Source organism: Electrophorus electricus, chromosome 4 (genome assembly GCF_041902795.1).
Source record: "Electrophorus electricus isolate QZ-2024a chromosome 4, ASM4190279v1, whole genome shotgun sequence".
NCBI classification, from domain to species: Eukaryota; Metazoa; Chordata; class Actinopteri; order Gymnotiformes; family Gymnotidae; genus Electrophorus; species Electrophorus electricus.
In genome coordinates this window covers 5,300,253-5,321,749 of record NC_137500.1, presented here as the reverse complement: position 1 = coordinate 5,321,749, position 21,497 = coordinate 5,300,253, and the positions used below count along the sequence as shown (strand labels likewise).

Here is a 21,497-nt window from a genome sequence, read left to right as displayed (position 1 = left end):
TGGGGTCAAAACGTCAAAGATGTTTAACCAGTAGGAGCACTTGTTGCTGTGTCTGATACTTCAGTATAGTATACAAAACTGAATATTTAATTATTTTCAAATCAGGTTTTATATGAAACGTAATGGGTATATTTTGATATTTGAAACAGGTTAGAACAAAACCTTAATGTGGAGTGTAGTTATGGGACAGTTTATTAATACATATTATGCATTGGTGAGATATGCAAAATTGATACTCCTGAGGCATAATGTATAAAACTGGCAATATGTGCTCACTCAATATGTTCAGTAGGGTTAAAAAAATAACTCTGACCTCTAACCTCTGACAAATGAGATGATGAAGCCCAGTTTGATCAGTTTGAAGAGCATATTCTGATTTATATTTAATTATACGGTGGCATAAACTGTATCAGCAACACGCTTTGTTTACACCATCCCTGTTTACATGTTTAAAAAGTTTTAAAATAGTGTACAACAAAAATCTATAACATAAATTTGGATATCACTCTTTTCTGTAATAAATCATTGATTGTATCTTTTAACTAAAGTGAGCTGAGTGGTTTTTGGTTTTGAATTTGTAAGGTTTAAGGTTATAGTTGTTTTAACTGCACTTTGTCTATGTCTGGAACAAAACATGTATTTACATAAGTTTCTTTCTGCATCTCATAACTCTGCTTCTTTCTGCTTTTTCTTGAGTTTCTTTTGACAGTGTCTGGGTGTTCCATGCTTGCTCTTCCCAAATCTGTTCCCAAATCCACACCATCCAGATCCTGTTGAGTTGAGAAGTAAAGTCAGTGTTGCTTTGGTCAAAGTCTACACAATTCAGTGCCACTGTGTGCCCCTCAAACTGTACACTGGGTGTCTCACCACTTTCTCCTCCTCATGTCTGACGCCACACCAGAACATACGCCTGTATTTCTCTGAACAGAAGCAGAATAGGTCACACACTGGACGAATCAACCATGGCTTCAACTCCTGTGGCTTAGTGGGGCCTATAAACACAAAAAGAGCAGGCACATCCAGTGAACAGCATTAGTACATACGCAAAGGTGACATTATGTAACATTAACAGTGTGGACTCAGTAACTTGACATGGTTAGATGTGTGCGCTGAACATCACAGATCCATATTTTAGTAACAGATTAAGCTTGGTGTGTACATGAGTTGTGTGATTATAAATAATAACTGATAAATTGTGATTTGGCAGTTAGCAGATACCATCTTCTCAAGTTATCTAACAAGGAACAAGTTATAGTTGGTCTATGGCTGACTGCTATTCTGATGATTAATGTTTATGCATTCAAGATAGCCTCCCCTTTTACCAGTTAGCAGTGTGATGAGCAGGCCCATGATCACTGTACCAAGGAAACCCACTGTGCTGTAGTAAAGGTAGGACATGGAGTACCAGGAGTCAATCAGCACAGACCTGGAGACCACACACCGTTTTGGTAAAGTCACTTATTAAAGTCCTATATTATATGTGTTAAGAAGTCACAGCATTTACCATTCTCTGCTAAAATTAAATTGTATCTGTACACATTAATGTGTAGTATATTTTCAATATGTATCCCATAATGTACCTAAAGTGTATTTTTGAAGTGTATTTTTTGTCATTGTTCTTTTTCTTGGATGTTTGACAGCTGTCCGTCAGGGTTGTGGTAGGGGGTCTTTAAACATAGGTTACTATACCTTTCTGAGGCAGAGGATATGCTCATTATCAGAGGTGTCTGGGTGATCAAAGGAGCCGTGTGGTTTACTATACTACAGTTCTCTGTGCTTAGAGGCAGGGGTCGTGTATTGGTGTCAGGGGCAGGGTGGATGAAGGCTCCCACCCCCACCCAGAAGGACAGAGCGCTGCCCACGATCAGGCCCCCTGCAGCTCCCTGGGGAGAGGTCATATATAGCACAGCATGCACTGATTTACTACTGATGCCCTGAAACTGCTAAATGCCTCCCTGAGACCCTTTGTCATGGGTATCAGCAGAAAGTAAATGAGGGAGGTATTATCATTAATGTTACATGAACAGTGTTTGGTCAGACTTTAAATTTATTGCATTTTGAATATGCTATATGGGTGTTTGACCACAATCTGTACCTTTACCTCAAACTGACCTTGGAGTTTGTGAAAGGGAAGAGGATTCCTAGTGAGAAAAGGCCAAGCATGGGTCCTCCACACATGCCATGGATGCTGAGAGCAGCCTGTTGGAGGAGGAAACAGGGTTACAAAGGCCAGAATCCAGGAGGACACAGTGGACACGCATGGGACGCTGGATGAGACGCAGCCAGTGCAGCCTGTGTGGCTGCTTTTGTGTTCAGGGAGGAATCACCTGCACAATAGAGCCCATGTATGACGCAGCCACGGCCATGCTGGTGCAGGCCACCCCAAAGACCACGCCTACAGGTGGGAGCACACGCAGCAGAGATATCAACGGACGAGCTAACAAACGTCCATGTAGGGGAGACATAATCCATAGACAACATCTCTCCTGCAGGATTAATATTAGTCATGATTTTTTTTTTTTTTTTTTTTACAAACTTTAAATTTATGGCAAATTGAATATGTTCTACACATTCAAAGGTTTCTGTGCAGTGCAGATTCTCACTAATATCAGCATAATTTATAATGTTTCTATTTTGAAACTTTTGCCTCTTCTCTGCCATTTCCAAAGCTCCAGGTGTTCAGAGTGACATCATATAAGTGACAGATATATTTTTCTCTAATAATTCCAGTGCTTGCTAGGGTGATCAGATTTCTTATCTTGCAATATACACTGACAATGGCCATTTATGATAAAGCTTTTCACATTCAGATTTACCGTATGCAACTTTGATTTCTGGTAATTTATGATTGCTATACAGAATTAGCATCTACTCAAAATACTACACCTCTTTACATGTATTCACTTTAATAAATTAATGTTTGAAATCAAAAGTTGATTATATTTTGAGCAGTTGTTAAAAAAATGCAAGAGTAAACAGAGTAAATCCAATAAATTTTGTCTTTCAGTGGTTATGTCCATGTAGAATAGTATTTACACAGGCCCTTCCTAGTTAAGGTCAAAGTCTCATATGCTGTATCTCTGGTTTTCATTACTGTTCAAGGAAAGTGTTGTATTCTTTAACAATATGTGCATATATTTATGGAAGCAGACGTATCTTGGAATGCTGCTGTTGACATAGTAATCCATGCAGCAGCCGAAGGACACCATGTGCACTACCTCCTGCTAAATGTTAATAATTAAGGGTCTACTAAGGTTACCGTTAGAGTCCTCATACATAACTACATGCCTTGACACTTCAAAAGGTTTAAATGCAATGGTGGTATTTACATAGTGCTTTGCTGATCCAGGTAGCTGTTCTGTTGGAAAGGTCTCGCCAACACTGGCTTACAAAATCCTCATATGTCACTGTAGCCAGAGCATTGATGCTAGCAGCCACTGTACTGAAAATGACAAACAGCAGGAATTCATTTCTTCAGTTCAAGATTACGTATGCTGCAGAATAAATGCCACAGCTACAATAGCAACCAGGAATCATATTTGAAAGGTCAGTGGTTCATAGATTTAAAAAAAATTATGATGAACTAAATATAAATAAGATAAACACAAATGTGTCTGGGAGGCATTTTGAAGAAAATTGTGGTATTCAGCATCTTACCTGAGAGTTCCACTGAAAGCACAGGCCACAAATAGCCCAGGAAGGCCTGGAAAGTTGCCCAGTATATCCAGTACAAAATATGGCATAAGCTGTAAACATATTCCCAAATGTACATTTTCAGTGTACTGCTAAAGTTGGGTTTGGGACATGAGATCAACAATATATAACAGTCACCTGGTCTGGAGCTGATACGTAGCCAGCGGTCCAGGGGTCACAGTTGGCGTATAAAGCATACATGATGAGTCCTGAGACCACAGCACAGAACAAAATCACCAACAGACCCAGCAGATTCAGATACAGAGCCCTGAGTGTATATGAGAGAGAATGGAAAAGCAAGAGACATAGAGTGAGAGAGAGAGAGAGAGAGAGAGAGAGAGAGAGAGTGAAGTTTCTTTTATCATGTCTTATCATAGGGCATCTTCAATATATACCCACAGAGAAGACCTCACCAGCGAGCATGGTTCTCTGTCTTGCAGGAAATGCACCTCTGGATAGTGGACTGATTTACACCATAGATACCCAGCCATGTGAACATGCCCCCAACAGTGACAGTCCAGAATGTGTGGCGTCTCAGGGGATTGGGGTCAAAGCTAGTCAAACAACACAAACATATTAATGTTGCATAGTTTTGTCCTTATACAACACAACATGTTCAAAGTATATGCCACATACAGACACACTGTTACTTTATTAAATATACTATCCTCCTAGGAAAGACATACTCAAACATGTTAAGTGTGAAGAAGTTAGGTGAGATATAAACACATTTAGTGTGAAGAGGTTAGGTGATACATACTTGAACATGTTCATTGTAAGGAGGTTAGGTGAGACATACATAGGTGAGACATACTCAAACACATTTAGTCTGCCTCCAGCCTCTGCTGTGCTCCATGCTGTGCTGATTCCTCCATTCTTATATGAGCCTTGTATCAGCACAATGAGAAAACCAGCTACCATAACCACCATCTGGAATGCGTCAGACCATACTACGGCCTTTAGTCCTCCCTGTGCCACACATACATATACACACACATACATATACACACACACACACACACATGGGTTTAATTTTTATCTCAGTAATGACAGAAACAGAAAAGCCCGGGGCAACATCAGCATAAATGTCCACTGCCCAATCACTCACCAGTGTGCAGTAGAATGTGCAGACAATACCAGTGGCAAATATGGCCCCCCACAGATTGAACTGTGTTACTAGGGGGAGAATGTTTGGAAATACAGCATTAGAATGTTGCCTAAATTAATATTATATAATTATGCACGAAGGTTAACCGTTCCATTTTAATTACTGCATAAATTCATTGTGTTTTAAAGCCGAAATCACTGTGTTTTTATTAAATTAATCACGTGCCTTGATTAAGAGCTAAAGCTGGGGCGTAGACCACCACTCCTGTGTACACAATCTGTGAATTTTAAAGACAATGCTTTCAGTCTTGACCTTTGTCATGAACTAAGAATGGTTTAGCTTATATAAGCAAAGAATTGATTAAACTCACTGTTTGCACCATATAAATGAGAGTAGCAGCTATGCGGACTGGCTTACAGAAGCGCAGCTCGAGATACTGTGAGAAAGAAAGCACATGCATTTCACATCTACCAGTTTCTAGCAAGACACTGATGGGGTAGAAATGTAAACAACCTGCAACTTTCTAAAGCCATCTAAGATACGGTACCACAGCATCACATTGAAACACTACATGCTCAATGCTTGTACAAAATGATAATAGGATATTTTTGTTCAGTCAACTAAAGTAAGCCTTCCATAGCTGTACCTCATATGTGCTCGTAATCCCTGACCTGTAGAACACAGGCAGGAAGAGCTCTGCTGTTAAGATCACCATAAGTGTGTAGGCGAAGCCAAAGATAATATACGAGGCCCCGAAGCGGTATACATCGGCTGGAGCTCCAATAACCGTTACTGCTGACATGAAGCTAGCTGTGAGGGAGAGCGCCACTGGACCACAGGTCATCTGCCGGCCCCCAACCAAAAATTCACTGGATGAATCATTCTTCCTCTCCTTTATGGCAAAAAAGACACCTATACCTGAAGAAACTACAAACAGGCAGGCAAAAACTATATAGTCCCACACTTGAAATGTTCCAACAGCTTGGTTCCTTGGCTCCATAGTAGGCTAACTGATGATGATATATGCTTAATATAATTAAGGATAGATGTGCTGGCTGTAATGCCAGGATCCACAATGTTTCTCCAAGATTGAGAAAGATAAAGCACTATGATTCTTTTTATCTTAGCGTGAATGATTTGAAGTACGTGTCTTAAAGGTCGAAAAGTGCTGATAACATGAGTCATGGCACAAATTGCAATACAAGTCACATTAGTTATTAACTTATCATGTGTTGCTCTTTTCACACTTTCTGCTTTTCATTCTGATCAAAATCAAACTGTTTTGAAGGAAACTTATGTAGAAACGTATCACCAAGAATACAGTACTGGTATTATTAGGGAGAGCAATTAGTTTGAAACAGAGGTTAAATAAATTGTGTAACATATAGTCATTAAGACATGGTTTGCTGTTACTGTAATATACGATTTAATTGGTAATGTTTCTCAGTGACCTTTGTAAATGTTTCCACAGATTTTACTCTCTGACTCAATTCTGGTGCTTGCACTGCTGAGGAAGCATTTGTGCAGGTCTATTAGAATTTGCATATCATTTGCTGTTTTTAATGGCCTGATTTGAGAAATGTGATTTTGCTATTGCCTCATTGTTAGATGAACGCACTTTGTCCATGGAAGGTTCTGAGTGTGTGTGTCTTGTTGAATGGGTGTTTTTGTTCTTTGTTCTTTTAAACATGTGGACAAATATTGCATTTTTGTGTGACACACACATCCAACCACCCACATACACAATGCATTTCACTGACAAAACAATACAAAAGGTTTTGTTTCTGCTGAAGTGAAATAAATCCACCATGAAACCACATTTACTAAAATAATTTTTTTTTTTAAATTAAACAAGTATTTTATGTATTTTCACTATTTCCTTCTATTTTGATGTGGGTACACAAACTATTGTAGCAAATTAACAATTAAACAATTTGGAAAAAAAAAAAAACTTTTTGTGCACAAAAGTAAATTTCAAGACAAGTAGTCTATAGGTGACAAAATATTATTCCAACAACAGACTAGTAAACGCGACAGTACACCACTATTTTGCTCATCCATAAGGTTATGGATAAGACTGTGCCTACGAGTGGCGACGAGGGGAGGCTTTAACTCCAGTGCACATAAAAAGGGTGCTACGGTGCTCTGATATTCCAGATGTTGACATCGATTAGTTTGAGCGCAGCCAGCGTCTTTTCGGAGTGACTAGAATGATCCCTATTATATGGCCTTTAGCTTTAGGCTTGTTTTCATTGCCCCTTTATAACGCTGAATATAGGGGACCTTTGCTCCCCGAGATGTCAAACGGGACGTTTCACCACTTTTTCGTTCCAGACGGGGATTACGAGAACACTGAAGATCTAGAGAAATGTCAAATGCTTTTTAAATGGCTTGACCGCAGACCATGTGAAGTGGACGAAGAGCGGGATTCGGTTATTCGCGACGATTTTATTATTGTTAAGCAACAAGTCGAAGACTCTGCGAGAATTTTCGAAGGCCTTGGAAGAAGTATTTTGTACGATTTGGACGGAGAAGATTCTTACGGGAAATATCTGAGACGGGAGATTGATCAAATCAGCGAGGCTTTTTCGAACGTAGAAAAATCTCTTCTTGAGCTGGAAGGAAAATTCAGACAAGGGCAGGATTCGGACCAAAGAGAGGAGCAGGAGTTAACCAGAAACCTCTTAACCCCAATGAACAACGTGAGAAACACTGTACAGGAGACTGTGGACATCTCTGCGGGGCTAAAGGATAAACACCATCTTATCTCTCTCATTATCCGTAGCCATGGAACGAGGTTAAGCCGACTCAAAAATGAATATCTGAATATTTAGGTCTAGTTGTTAATATAAAAAAATAATTATTTGTCTTTTGTCTTTGTCTTTGTGTGTAATGACTCTCAAGACAGTATGGGTTGGAAATATAGGATATATATATATGTGTATATATATATATATATATATATATATATATATATATATATATATATATATATAGAGAGAGAGAGAGAGAGAGAGAGAGAGAGAGAGAGAGAGGTATGTTTTTTATTATTTTATTTGATTTGATTTGATTATTATAATCTTATTACATATAAACTGCTCTGTACAATTTTGCAGAGATAATGTCATTAAGATTGTTTAATGAATAATTTTCATATAGTCCATATCTACTTTATTTTGTGAATTATTTTGCTAACTTACTCTATGTATATCCAATTTGTTGCTTCTTAAATAATGTTATTGTACTTTTAAAAATGAAATTTGTTTTGGTATTCACATCTGGCAATTTCCTGTTTTTAGTATATTTATTCAGTCCCAAGATATCAGTAAGGATTTTTTTTCCAGATCATTGATTAGTTATTTAGCCGAGGAGAAGAATCTAAGCATTAGCTAAAGAGGCTGGGTCAGAGAAAGTATTTCCTGTACCATATGACCCTATGGCTCTATTGCCTTTGCCTTGTACCATGTGGAAGAACAATCAAAATCTGTGCATCAATATGTAAAGACAATGACCCATTCTTCCATTTTGAACGCTTAGGAGGTGTCTGCTAAGATTCATCTAGTTAACAGCTCCAATGTGTACTGAAATGGCTAAATCTAAAATCTAAACTGTTAAGCTATAACTTAACTGTCACCAGTTCATTTCCCTACCAGGATCCTAACCTCCAGAACCATGCTATAGTCCACAGAATTAAATCTGCTGAAATATGTAAGCTATAGCTTCTATAGGCTTAGCTTTGCCAAGCAGAATAAAGATGGGGGGCATGCCTACTCAATCCCTTCTGTGCGTGTGTGTGTGTGGGGGGGGGGGGGGGGTAGCATTTCTTGTTATTTATCCTTTGAGGTTGAGGCTGAGCCTGGAATTCTGTCAACAGGAGATTTTGCTAACAGCCCGATGTTACCGGCTTTGGTTCTGTTCAACAGAGTGAAGGTCTGTCCATTTGGAATTGGTTTCTGGTTGTTCATCAGAAAAAAAATTAATTGTTCATTTCTGTCATCAATGGGGCCTTTTACGCTCTTTTCAAATATGACTGAACAGGAGCAAGATGTGGAAAACATTAGTCATGCTAGCTAACATAGCATATGGAGCAGCCATGCAAACCTGCCAGCCCCTCAAGTTTTTTTCATTACAGATCAGATGTCACTTTGATAAGTATTTCTGTATAGTCATTATAAAGTAACTGTACAGTAATTCTAATTTTCTGTCTTAAAACCTTTCTATATATGTTTGGGACTTTCTGAATATTGTTCATCACATTGCCAGCTTCCTCAAAGCCTTGTAATGTAGATTGAAATGCTTTTGTGTCAATATACATACACATGTGTGTGACTGTTTGTGTTTGTGAGTATGAGACTGTCAGCATTCCTTGAATCCTCCTTATATAAACAAACAGCAGCTGTTGCTCACCATACCCCCCTGCACCCCCTACAAACACACACACACACACGCACACACACACACACACACACACACACACACACGCACACACACACACACACACACACACACAAACAAACACACACACACACACACACACAGGCACACAGTCATTCACAGATGTCACAGAGATTTAATCAACAAAGGATTTCAGTTCAGTATCTAACGACAAACTGCTAAACTGGCTACTCTTTCCCCTGTAAATCTTCATCCAATTATCTCCGTTTACCCAGTAAACTAAGTAAACGTCTGATAAACATCAATTAACTGAGATACTATTCTTTGTCTAGGGAGCAATGGCTTAATTATTGAGAACAATATGCTTGTTATTTGTACAGAAACTACTGACATGCAAAGCTCCATAACAATGCACACAGTTCATACTAAAAATTATAATTTTCCATTAGCAACTACTTTCAAATTTTTCATATATATTCTTTTCTAAAGTGTATATTTGCATATTCCTTTATGTTCTGATCTATTCTAAAGACTATGGTTAGTGTAGGGAGTGGACCTCTGTGCTGCCAATGCATGTGGAGGCTTGAGAGAGGAAAAGTCCTGTATATGTGAGTACTACTGAGTTTTGTCTCAGCAGAGACCACAGCATGGCTGCTAAGTGCTACTGGATCCTAAGGGGATAAAGCCTGAGGGCATGCTGGGAAAAGAGCTAGGATTGCACTTCCCAAATCCTGCAGTACAAAGATCATCCTAGGACAGCAGGGCATTAATTAGCTTTAAAGGTTGAGACATACACTAAGGTGAAATGATGAAAGAGACAGAGAAATAGAAAACTCCACAGGAACATTTGAGATGGGAAAATAATTTTTTAGAAATTATAAATCAACAATACTGAAAGAAATAGAATATATAGTTTGGGTAAAGGTGAAAGAGCAAAACAAAGAGAGCTAAGCCATGGATCTTTACAGTCTTTTGTATTTAGAAGAATAACAGGAGAGAGAGTAGAGAGGGAAAATGGAGGAAAGAGAGAGAGAAAGAGAGGGGGGGAGAAAGCACCAGGGAGTTTGATTACAATTTCCTCTTTACCCTGTCTGCCTAGCCTCAGAGCCTTTCTCCCCTAGAGGACCATAGTCCAAACACAGCCCTACTCAACTGCCACAGACCTCTACCTCCCTTCCTGCAAAGGGGCCCCACACACCACTCTCATACCACAACTATATGGCAAAATTCTGGGACAAGATTAAACAGAAAAACAAAGATATAAACAGATTGATTCAGAGTTTATGGTAATTTGGAGAAGAGATTGGACTGCAGAGATGATCTAGGTAGTGGGGGCACTGTATGACTTCCTGTGGTGTATGTGAGCTTGCAGCAGAGAGACAGCAAGGGTTTTACTCTGTGAAGGTTTCTTTGTGTTTTCATGAATGTTCATAATGAATTTGTGTTTAGTATGCAGAGAGAGAGGAAATGAGATCATTTAAATGTATAAGAGTATGGTGCTGGATAGCTTTGACTTACAACCATATCAAATGACCAGAGCAAATGGAGGAGAGTTGTGGTGTATTTCTAAATGGAGATGTGGTGGGTTTCTAGATGGAGAAGGGGTTGTTGTAGGTTTCTAAATGGAGGTTGTTGTTTTTAATGGGAGAGAGGATGGTGTGGGTTTCTAAATGTAGTAGAGGTTGATGGGGGTTTTTTAAGGGAGGACAGGTTGTGGTGAGTTACAAAATAGAGGAGAGATTGTTGTTTTTTTAATGGGGGAGAGGTTGTGGTGGGTTTCTAAATCAGGGAAAATCAGCAAAGAAAACATGAGGCTTGGAACACGAACAGTGTCTAGGATTAACACAATTACTAGCAAGCACACAGGCAATAAAGGCAGGGTTTAAATACACATACTAATAAGATTCAACAAGACACAGGAGCAAGTCATCAGGGATGGGGAAATAAAACTAAGGAACAGAACCACAAGGAAGTAAAGCAACACAAAGACAGCTGACAGGGAAACCATGACAATAAAGACGCTAGGGAGTGGCCAATCGACAATATTCTAGGGATAAACTGGAAAGATATACACTGATCCCAGACAAGCAACTGTGAAATACCTGAATGTGAGTATACTGATCATGTACACACCATGATCAAATGTATCTGTTAATAAACAAAAGCCAAGACCACAGTGGACAAAGGAATATGTTTGAATTGTATGCACTCATTTAAATGTTTTCTACAGTCTTACTCTGGAAAGAAAGTCTACAACAAGGGTAGAAATCTAATTAATGCTTCATTGTAGAAAGTCGGTTTAGTGGCATGTTTATATAAGCTTCTGCCAAGATCTTCCCAATGCTCTATTCCTGGACCTCTGACGAACAATGTACGCAAGAGTTGTCATCATTCTCCCGGTCCTCTGTACTCTTGCCATTTGACATTTTCATATTGCACAAGGGTCATGCAGAACAGTAGAAACTCATTTTAACTCGATTTTAAATTTCCTAACAAAAGAAAGGCTTTGCAGCCTCATGTAGCGTATTTCCTAAATTTGAATTACATATAAGATCAGTGTACACATCAATCTATGATCCACCAGTTCAGCAAACATAAATTCAAACAGATCTCATTTCTTGCAAAATTTAGGGATTTTGATTGTATGTTTGTTATTTTCCGAGTGAGATCTTACCATTGAAACAAGAGATTTGGATGCACTGATTATGTTTAGATTACAATAAAGTTACATTGATTATGTTTAGATTTCAATATATTAAAAAATCTTTATCGATAAGGTCATTGGCAATGTTGCTTTCATTAGTTCAAATGCTTTTAATGTGGTAAAAGGCCTAGAAAGGAAAATCTAACAGTGGTGGCCCTGTTCCCTATGAGAGTAGAAGTGGAGTTTTTACAAGGAGAAATGGAAAAAGAGCTAACCTCACTTTGGTGATCCCAACACCTAAAATGCTGCAGTGAAATCAATTAGTCCTGACCGCTCTGAAATCTGTGACAGCCCTGAAAGGTAACTTAAAAAAATTGAGCTTTGGAATCAAAGTTCTCCAGCAATTTTTCACCCTACACTAGGTGCCTCAAAGGGTAACAAACAACTTTTAGCATGTTCTGGAGCTGAAGTTCTCACTCTTTTTTCCTCTCCACTATAGCTGCCCCAAAGGGTAATGTAAAAAAAAAAAATCTGAATTGTCCCCTTATGGTCAAAGCTGGTATTGCATGCTAACTAACGCTGTCAGCCCGAGTGTCGCAGGGTGCGGGGCAGGATGCACAGACTCTCTTGACAGTCTAGGACGTTTATTAACATAAAACACAGACGACATAGGTGGCACTCACATAATATCTACTGTGAACATAACAATACAATCAACATTAAACGAAGACTGTATACACATTAACGGTAACTACACACACCAACATTACGGCTACAGGGGCTCTCGCAAAGATCGACATTAACACTTAGGTAGCAACAATGACCAACAATGGTACACCCACTCACAGGGGTTTAAATAGACCTGTGTGGAAAGAAAGAAATAATTGGGTGTCATCAGCAAAAGCAGTGGTAGGAGAAGTCATGAGAAGATATTTCATCACCAAGAGAACGAGTATGCAAAGAGAAAAGAAGAGTACCTAATACTGAGCCCTGTGGACACTGGTGGAGAGTCTACATGGATTGGATGTGGATCCTCTCCATGTTACCTGATAGGATCGTTCCTCCAGATAGGACTGAAACCATTTCCATGCAGAACCAGTCACACCAAGGCTTGAGAGAACAGAGAGGAGAATGTTGTTGTTTACTGTATCAAACGCTGCTGAAAGGTCCAGAAGAATCAAGACAGATGACAGTTTGGCAGCTTTAGCAACATGATGTTTCTCCATCACTGCTATGAGGGCTATTTATGTTGAATGTGCTGGTTTGTAACCAAACTGATAGGGATCATGCAGCTGTCTCTGGGTGAGGAAAAGATATAATTGATTGTAAACTGCTCGTTCAAGGGCATTTTAGAGGAAAGAGAGAAGTGATACATGTCTATAATTGGTTACCTTATTATTAGTACAAAATAACGTTATTTTATGACAAATTTTTCACAGTTGACAATTCCAATGAAAACTAACCTTTAAATGGAATCACTTTTTGAATCGCTCGACTAGTACAAAGACTGGGTGTACACCAGCCATCTTCCAAGTCATGTTCAACTATCAAATCTGAATAAATCGGGGAATAAATAAGTAGGTTCACCACAACTGTGTTGTTACTATGCAAGTTGTTAATATCAAATGATGCACAAACACCACTGTTGCTCATGACAGAGCCTAGCTAATCAAACAGATTGCTTTAGCTATCATACATGACCTCATACGGTAAATGTTCATCAGAAGCAACACGTTTCTTTCTATATAAATGTAAAAGCTAACTACTTTGTTCATAGCATTACCTGTTATAATACATTTTTATAACAGGAGATGTTTAAGCAACTAAACAATTTGACTCACCTTTAACAATGGCCAGCTTTCATTTTTCATTGCCTCTGCTCTTTGAGTCCATTGAACTGAATCACCACATTGTGGTCACATGCTAACTGTGTGGTGTTGTGGTGTCTGTTGTCGGCCAGACAATGGGCCCCCTCTTTGAGTCTTGGTGCCTCCCAAGGTTTTTTCCTCATGCTATAGGGAGTTTCCCCTTGCCACTGTTGCCTTTGACTTGCTCACTGTGTGCTTAGACTCAGACATATGTAAAGCTGCTTTGTGACAACAGCTTTTGTAGAAAGAGGTATATAAATAGATGTGACATTGACTATGACAATTAGCCATTAGCTTCTTTGTTAATCTTTTTTCCCTCGAATTATCCTGGAAGGGTAAGGAGAGAAAGAAATTCAGTGGAGATTATGCCTAAATGTTAACATGCTATACCAACTTCAGTCACAAGGTTGCGAATTAGATTTACATTTTTTATGTTACCCTTTGCGGCAGCTATAGTAGGGAGAAAAAAAAAATGTTTTCGCACTCTTAATCCAGAGCACACGTTAATTAATTGTTTTTTTTTAAATTACCCTTCAGGGCATCCATAGAAACTATTCTGTATTAAACATTTTATTTACTATTTTCAATGTTCATTTCACTTTATTTTTCTATTGTCAATCTTCCCTTCATGCATTTTACTTCAGATTGAATTGATGCACTTGGAGGAAGGTTTTTTCTCATGATTTGATGATTTTTCAACTTTTGTCGAGGTACATAACATGATTATTTGCTTTTAGCAGTATAAAAACAAATGATCTGTGCTCAGTCTTTGTCACACTGTTATTTATCCATGCAAAGAGGATTTCTTGGTTTAGTATTTTTCTTTCTTAACAATTATACATCACTTACTTACAGAACATGAAATTATTTGTTTTCATGATGACAACAAATGTATGATTTATGATAACTTTATTATAAAAAAAAACTTAAATCATGTGAAAACAAACCATTTCCTTTCAAAGCCTTATAGTGCTGCTTTTTACTGCCTTAAAATGATCTTTTTTTTCAAGTCTTTATGATGTCAGAGGTACATAGTCACAAATTACATCAGGAAAGGTGCCAATCAGTAATCATCCATCTCTACAAACCCAGTTCTCTGTTGTGTGCTTTTTACTTTGTCATAAACGTAGCCAAAACCACAAATTAAACAACACACAGAGGAAGACACTTGAAGTTTCTTGTTTCGTTTTGCTTTTTTCTTCCTTGTTTCTATGCAGCAGGCAATGCCAAAACACACAAGAGTTTACTCACTGAAAAGATCTGTCTGTTTACAAGACTGTGTCCACTTTGGAGAATGAAAACCACAGGCAAGAAAGGGTGAGGCAGACACAGAGGAGTTTGAGACAGACTGAATGGGAAGAAGGGAGGGGTGGAAAAGAAAGAGTAAAAGAGAAAGAGACAGACAGAGAGAGAGAGAGAGAGAGAGAGAGAGAGCACCATATGAACAGAACGCCTTCTTGAATTATAAGCCCTGTGACAGGTATTGGTGGTAAATCTTTCATATTTTGTGCTCTTACATAAATCCATCTACCACTTTACAATGTGCAGAGTTCAGACTTTGTTCATTCCAGAGGTTTTTTTATGTTCAATATTTAACAAATCTACCTGGGCTGTTATGGTTGCACAGGGTGCAGAGAATCCTGTTTTAACTCTACAAGATATTTGCTCTGTTAAGTGTGTGCATGTGCATATGGGGTCTGTTTCTATCTGCATGTGTAGTTAAGCACCTCTGTCTGCCTTTCCATACCATACATGTGCATAAGTATATGTGTGCCTGTGAACGTATGGCATGTGTGTGTAGGCTTATGTACCTATCTATGTGCATGTTTGATGTTTGATCAGTTATGCATATCTTCTAAAATCTGTCACACCATGCCATTCTCCTGCCGAGGCTTGTGTACAGTGGTGGTCTGAGGGCTGTGAAGAGAGGGAGCCAGGGTGCAGAGGAAACCAGCCAGCAGTGTGAGGCCCAGGCCTCCCCAGGCACTGAACATGGACCAACCATAGCCATGACTTATGTCCTCTGGCAGCCCGTACAGGTAACGAGGGTACCGGGACAGTTCAAAGTTAATACCAGCAACACATGTGCACAGAGAGATGATGCAACAGGTCCCTAAAGGGTAAGAAACAGAACACAGAGAAAATGATTAATTTAATTGAAGGTTCAAGTATGTGTGCTATTACTTCCAATTGGCAAGCCTGTATTTACTTAATTTAACAACAAATGCATAACAACATACAGTAACTGTTCATGTTCTTCCTCTTGTACTATGCTGCCGCCTAGTGGAGTTCTGAAGGAGTAATCATAAACATAACTCACCTCCCATTAGGAAGAGCAGACCAGCTACATACTGCATCAACTCGTTGTGCTTGCAGCAGCCTAGCACACCGATGATCCAGCCAAACATGATTATGGACACGGCCATGCCTATGAACCCTGCAGTCATCCTTTGCAAATCTTCAGTGAAACAATGACAGCAGTAGATCAATTGGAATTATTTTACAGATTCCCATTAGATTTTAAAAGCACAATGAATTTTATCTGATCTTATTACTATGTAAAGGCATTTTAGCACAGAGATGTGTAACCACCTTGCCATTTCATTACTCTCATTAAGATTTAAGATTTAATCTTTTTAATTAGAGCAAACAAGAGGATATAAAAACAAGTTCCAAGGATTGATGAAAATAATCATGAAAATAATTATTGCCTATATATCAGATCAGTACTGTTCTCTCTTTGAAGGAGGAGTGTCATTCTCTCTTTTTCCACGACCCTATTTTTAGATTCCTCAATTGTCCGGGCTCTGACAGCCATGAAATTAGCCAGCAGAAATGAGCTGCACGAAAGGGTCGGGTTGACTGAAGAAGCGTGAGTGCCTCTCCTTCACTCTCATTCCAGATGAGGTGAGAGGTCCTGGTCAGCTGTTCTGAAGATATATGCCACAGCATTATCAAGCCCTTGACCTGGCCAGTCAGATACCACAGAGATGACTTACGGAGCGCGTGCCACTCATCTTGCTGGATGGTGTTCGTAATGTTTACTGGGAGATTGCGTGGAACATTTGAAGAGGAGTAATAATACTTCACTGCAGTACATCGCCGAAGCAATCCTGTTAAACAAAAACATACATGCATTAATAATCTCTGTTACAATATTCATCGCTGACAATCAACTCGCAAAGCTTTATTTTAATGCATTCCCCAAATGCTGCCTTAAGGTATAATTACAACTCTCACACACGGGGCGTAAATATTTATTAGACCTTAGGCCAAAATAGATCATCTGAATGAGGTGTGAGTGTTTCTGCATAAGGATGGATATATTGGCTAATCTCTTCACTAGGGATGGTCTAGTGAAGCAAGATTGAGCACCCTTGTTTCAATATATGCTATCACAATAAGACAAAATGTTACATAAATAAGATGACATCAATTTGACACCAAAGAATGATACTGCACAACACCTAAGAGTAAAATTCATATTAAATCACCTTTTCATTGAAACGTAATTCAAATGCAGTTAAGAAACTGAAAAGTCTATGAACTTAAACCTGCGATTTTGAAGTTAGGGATATTAGATATTACTGTACCAAAACCAACTGGCAAAACATTTTTTTTTAAAAGTCATGAAATATTTTTAAAGGTTTTTTAAATGTAAATGGTTGGATCCAGAACTCCCCAAACCGAAGAATACTTTAAAGAATTACGATCTTAGTAAGTCCTAAGTCTAGAGTGTAATAACCTATCATACCATGTTCATGTTACCATGTTCAAGTATCCTTAACAGATTTTATGGCATCTGATTCACATTCCCGTTTGAACGAAATACAATCTTCACACAACAATGTGAAGCCATTTCACTCCTGTGCTCTACCTGATCACATTATTTTTTAAAATAAGTATCGCCAGTCTACTTAGCAGGGTCATACTTAACCGTCTGGGAGATATTTGTATCCAAGACAATGTGCGAATGTTTAAGTGCATATATCAGCACCTTGGATAGCGCCAAAAACTTCACAAAGCAGTACGCTATCTCTACTTTTTTTTTTTCTTTCTTTTTTTTTTGCACGATTAGGAACTTCTTGTCCTTCTTGTCAACAGATCCTAGCACTTCTGTTTTCTATGCACGGATCCGGAGTTTACTTTGGGGACACTATCTGGATGTATGCACGGATGTATGTATCGAGGTGGGCCTGCACTTACTGTTTTACTGTTACGAGTCTCACCTTTAAAGATAAGATCCTCATTATCCTGGTCGAAGCCCTCTCTGTGGCACTTCCTCCACAGTCCAGTTGCTGTGGAATTGAAACGCCGACTACACCGTGACTCCATGGCCGAAGTAAAAGGCAGGAGATCTCGCTTTGTCCGGAGAAGCGTTCCGCTGGTGGACGCCATCCTAGCCACATCACCCCCCTTTGGACGCATCCGAAGAGGAAGGTTTTGATTTGAAATATATATGTATCCCGGGTCATTCCTTTTGCTGGCGTATTTCTTGCAGCGCTCCCGGTGCCGACGCGCATCAGTCTCATACCAGTAGTCTGTGCTTATGGCAATTGCTAACAGTCCCAGTGCACAGAAGGCCAAAAATAGACCGGACGCCGTTAATATTCTCATGGTAGCCATATTCCACGACCGCATAAGAGCCTGGACAGATGCTCGATGTGTCGGCCGCTGGTGAGATGTTACCCCGGGACTGCAATCACGGCAGTCCGCTGAACATCCTCCACCTCACTAACCCGGAAACTGCCAAGTCCAACATAGATGGAACCCATATCATCTTAAACTTGACAAAGCGTAGCATTTAACCTTTGTATATTGTTATTGTAGCCCCAGACCTACATGTTTTTACTTACCATCTGTGCTACTAGCTGTTTGGAGTCAGAATTGGCGATAGCCAATGCCGTGAATGGAGACTGGTGATGAAAGCTCTCAGGATTCGTCCGGACTGTTGGCGAACAAGCAGCTTCACAGATTCAGCCGCAGTACTGGGAAAACCTTCAGTCCACAAAAAACGTCACTGTGTCTGTCTAGTTTAGCTCACATTTACAGATTTTGTATAACACGTAGTCATAAAAAAAAACTAAAATGGTGTTGTCAGAAACATGTTCTGGTGTTGCCAAATAAATATTATAAACATATCTGCCGTCAGTCATAGTTCTACATTTAATTTACACTGGACAAAAAAAAGAAAAAAAAACTACTTTTTTTTTGCTTCTCAAACTTAAAAAGTGGATCTTATAGTTTTTGCAGTGTGCGGATATGTTTTTAGAATTTTTCTGTCACGTAACCCTTTAGTTTCTGTCACGGCAATTAGATTTTCCATTATGATTTTCCTATATTTGGCCCATTCCCTCTTCAGTGTCCAGCTGAGAAGATCCACTTTCCTTGATACCGTTTTTCATACTATGTGATGACTATACTACAATAAAATCACCTAAGAGTGTACTGGCACAAAAACATCTATGGGTGACGGGAAAAAAAATCTGAAAACATATTTGGATCCAGCATCCAGAAATACCTAATAAACGGCTGTTTTTTTTTTGTTTTGTTTTTTTTTCACGAAGAAATATCCTCATTGACCGGTGTTATTATTCTACTCTATTAAATATGAGTTGTGAAATGTTGCGAAATGCCATATATGGCCAGAGGATGGAGACAGAATCAAAACGCCTTTCCCAGTCTAGGACAAATGTACAGTACAAGAAAAGGTTTTGCCTACTTAATCAATTTTGTGATGTCACCACCTGTATCCTTAAAGAAAACATTATGTGATTATGATTGTGTAAATTTTGCTGGTGTTAAAAATATTTCCTGATGTAGGTAAAGTTGTTTGCATGACTATAATCTCAAAATCATTGCGTGTATGTTTGTGTATGTGTGTGTGTGTGTGTGTGTGTGTGTGTGTGTGTGTGAGGGGGTGGTGTGGTGTCAAGGGCTCCTAATGCCAGGGCTTTAAGATGTGTGTCATGTGTCAGTGTTTTTGTGTGGTTACAGTTGGGCACAGTCCCTGAACATTCAGGAAGCTTGTCAGCAGAGATAAAACTTAAGACATCCAGCTGACAATCTTTCCAAAGGGCTGTAGTACTTAGCATTAGTAAGTTTGCACATCTTGCCGTGTTGGACATAAAGAGAGATTGTGTGCTCACGTGGGGCTGTAATATGAATCAGTTTGTGTGTGAGTGTAACCCCATGGTGTGGCACATTTTGAGAGCCAGATCAGTAGTACTTTATATTAGCATATTAAAGGTGATCATTTTAAAGCTTTCTAAGGAGGAGTTGTCATTTATTTGCTTATGATGTCTATTTATTTGTGTTAAAAAAGAAGGATCTTCAGATTTGCTCATTTGACCGAAATGAGGCCCTTGTGATTCCAAAGAATAACCTAATCCAGTCAGGTAGAGAGGGGACCTAAGAAAACGTTTTTATGCTGGTAGATGAGCTAGCTAAAGAGAGTTACAGTGGGGATGAAACTATTTTAGCCTGTTGTGCAACAGAGACATTAAGTGTGAGCAGATGTAACAGACTTCCTGTGGTTCTAAAAAATACACAGCAATGCATTGTTGGGAAAACACAAGAACACACACGTGCGCACATACACACACACACACACACACACACACACACACACACACACACACACACACACACACACACACACTCACCCACATGCACACTTGCAAGCAAACACCACACACACACACACACACACACACACACACACACACACACACATACATCAACATTTCATTCAAAAATATCAATAACTACATAATAATGATGTCACATTATGTTCCCATAAGTGATAACTAATTTTTGAAGATAGAAAAAAACTAAATAAAAAAGAAACAATTTTCTATCACTTACATTGCTTCTTTTAATGAACGTAGCTGAAAGATCAGCTCTCCAAAGGCACATTCCATAGCTGCACACATCCACCACAGCCACTCATGTTTACACAATGATTATGAGGAAATGAATCTGAAACCTTTTGACTTCTCCTTTTACTGCATGTGTGTGCGCATGCATGCCCACACCTCAGTGTAATAAAACTATAGAACTGTATGCATGTATCTGTGAGAGAGAAATATAAACTTATATTTAATATAAAATATAAAATATAAACATTTGTCCTTTGTCTGAGAGCAAGATCACAGAAAACATAGGTCTCAGGGCTATCAATATGCATGTAGTCCTAGTTTAAGTAGCATTTTGAAAGGTGGATGTTGCTACACTGTGCTTGGTTGTGGTGTGTGCATAGCCCATATTAAACCCTCTTTGGCAACATGATGTCAAACGTTTTTAAAATATTGTAGTAGACAAACGGTAATCAAGCATGTTTAGAATAAACGTGTGTGTGTGTGTGAGCACACACATAAATGCAGGCATATATGATTGTGAACTAACTAACATTTTTTAAAGCTCAGCTATCTTTTTGTTTATTGTATTGGAATATGGTGTAACTGCATGTTATGAAATTTTACCCAGAACCATCTCTGCAGCACAAAGCTGTCAACAAAATGATCACTTTTAGACTTTTCAATATAGTAATGTGGAATGTTATAAATCACATATTTTTATTTACTAGGTGTAAATGTATGTATATATTTATCACTCATAAATATAAAAAAATATATAAAATATTTTATTTATTTACTTAGCACTTATTTAGCTAATTAAAGAATACTATGAATTAATATTTTATATTGTATGCTGGAGCAAATTCTCTCCAGTAGGTATTCTGTATATGTATATGTTAAAAATACTGAGAACACCAAACTAACCTAAG

The 21,497-nt window shown here is 38.7% G+C and overlaps 3 protein-coding genes and 1 long non-coding RNA gene across 9 annotated transcripts; 1 reads left to right on the top strand and 3 right to left on the bottom strand.

Moving 5' to 3' along the window:
• Positions 1–171: 171 nt before the first annotated feature.
• slc5a12 (solute carrier family 5 member 12) lies at positions 172–5,989 on the bottom strand. 2 transcript variants are annotated; one of them, XM_027003164.3, is made up of 15 exons: positions 5,448–5,989; positions 5,172–5,237; positions 5,027–5,078; positions 4,802–4,869; positions 4,454–4,662; positions 4,107–4,247; positions 3,832–3,961; positions 3,658–3,746; positions 3,330–3,442; positions 2,328–2,395; positions 2,113–2,199; positions 1,690–1,883; positions 1,323–1,426; positions 868–992; positions 172–770 (listed from the first exon to the last, which is right to left on the bottom strand). In XM_027003164.3, the coding sequence occupies exons 1-15, from the start codon at positions 5,799–5,801 to the stop codon at positions 591–593; spliced, it is 1,980 nt and encodes a 659-aa protein (XP_026858965.1). In that variant the 5' UTR covers positions 5,802–5,989; the 3' UTR covers positions 172–590. The 2 variants fall into 2 exon arrangements, with proteins under 2 accessions (XP_026858965.1, XP_026858966.1); XM_027003165.3 differs by having other exon boundaries at positions 4,508–4,662; positions 5,448–5,945.
• Positions 5,990–6,207: 218 nt separating this feature from the next.
• On the top strand, positions 6,208–7,724 carry fibina (fin bud initiation factor a). The gene has a single exon (XM_027003266.3). The coding sequence runs from the start codon at positions 7,012–7,014 to the stop codon at positions 7,633–7,635; it is 624 nt and encodes a 207-aa protein (XP_026859067.1). The 5' UTR covers positions 6,208–7,011; the 3' UTR covers positions 7,636–7,724.
• Positions 7,725–12,467: 4,743 nt separating this feature from the next.
• On the bottom strand, positions 12,468–13,883 carry LOC113573106 (uncharacterized). Its single transcript, XR_003410179.2, has 4 exons — positions 13,682–13,883; positions 13,304–13,393; positions 12,818–12,950; positions 12,468–12,702 (listed from the first exon to the last, which is right to left on the bottom strand). It is a non-coding gene; the product is annotated as an uncharacterized LOC113573106 (long non-coding RNA).
• Positions 13,884–14,600: 717 nt separating this feature from the next.
• On the bottom strand, positions 14,601–20,666 carry tmem276a (transmembrane protein 276a). 5 transcript variants are annotated; one of them, XM_027003253.3, is made up of 6 exons: positions 20,576–20,666; positions 18,565–18,656; positions 17,938–18,454; positions 16,708–16,821; positions 16,029–16,166; positions 14,601–15,821 (listed from the first exon to the last, which is right to left on the bottom strand). In XM_027003253.3, the coding sequence occupies exons 3-6, from the start codon at positions 18,347–18,349 to the stop codon at positions 15,574–15,576; spliced, it is 912 nt and encodes a 303-aa protein (XP_026859054.1). In that variant the 5' UTR covers positions 18,350–18,454; positions 18,565–18,656; positions 20,576–20,666; the 3' UTR covers positions 14,601–15,573. The 5 variants fall into 5 exon arrangements, with proteins under 5 accessions (XP_026859054.1, XP_026859055.1, XP_081568067.1 ...); XM_027003254.3 differs by having other exon boundaries at positions 18,565–18,706; positions 20,576–20,650; XM_081711941.1 differs by having other exon boundaries at positions 17,938–18,656.
• Positions 20,667–21,497: the final 831 nt, after the last annotated feature.

Excerpts from the sequence above, each read along its gene's own strand:
- fibina (XM_027003266.3), top strand. The coding sequence starts at position 7,012 with ATGATCCCTATTATATGGCCTTTAGCTTTAGGCTTGTTTTCATTGCCC.
- tmem276a (XM_081711941.1), bottom strand. The coding sequence starts at position 18,349 with ATGCGGTCGTGGAATATGGCTACCATGAGAATATTAACGGCGTCCGGT. Across the intron at positions 16,167-16,707 it reads AGATGAGTGGCACGCGCTCC|ATTTGCAAAGGATGACTGCA; the intron begins GTAAGTCATCTC and ends GTTTCACTGAAG. Across the intron at positions 15,822-16,028 it reads TCTGCTCTTCCTAATGGGAG|GGACCTGTTGCATCATCTCT; the intron begins GTGAGTTATGTT and ends CTTACCCTTTAG.
- slc5a12 (XM_027003164.3), bottom strand. The coding sequence starts at position 5,801 with ATGGAGCCAAGGAACCAAGCTGTTGGAACATTTCAAGTGTGGGACTAT. Across the intron at positions 3,962-4,106 it reads ACAGAGAACCATGCTCGCTG|GGCTCTGTATCTGAATCTGC; the intron begins GTGAGGTCTTCT and ends ATATACACTCAG. Across the intron at positions 2,200-2,327 it reads ACATGGGCTCTATTGTGCAG|GCTGCTCTCAGCATCCATGG; the intron begins GTGATTCCTCCC and ends CTCCTCCAACAG.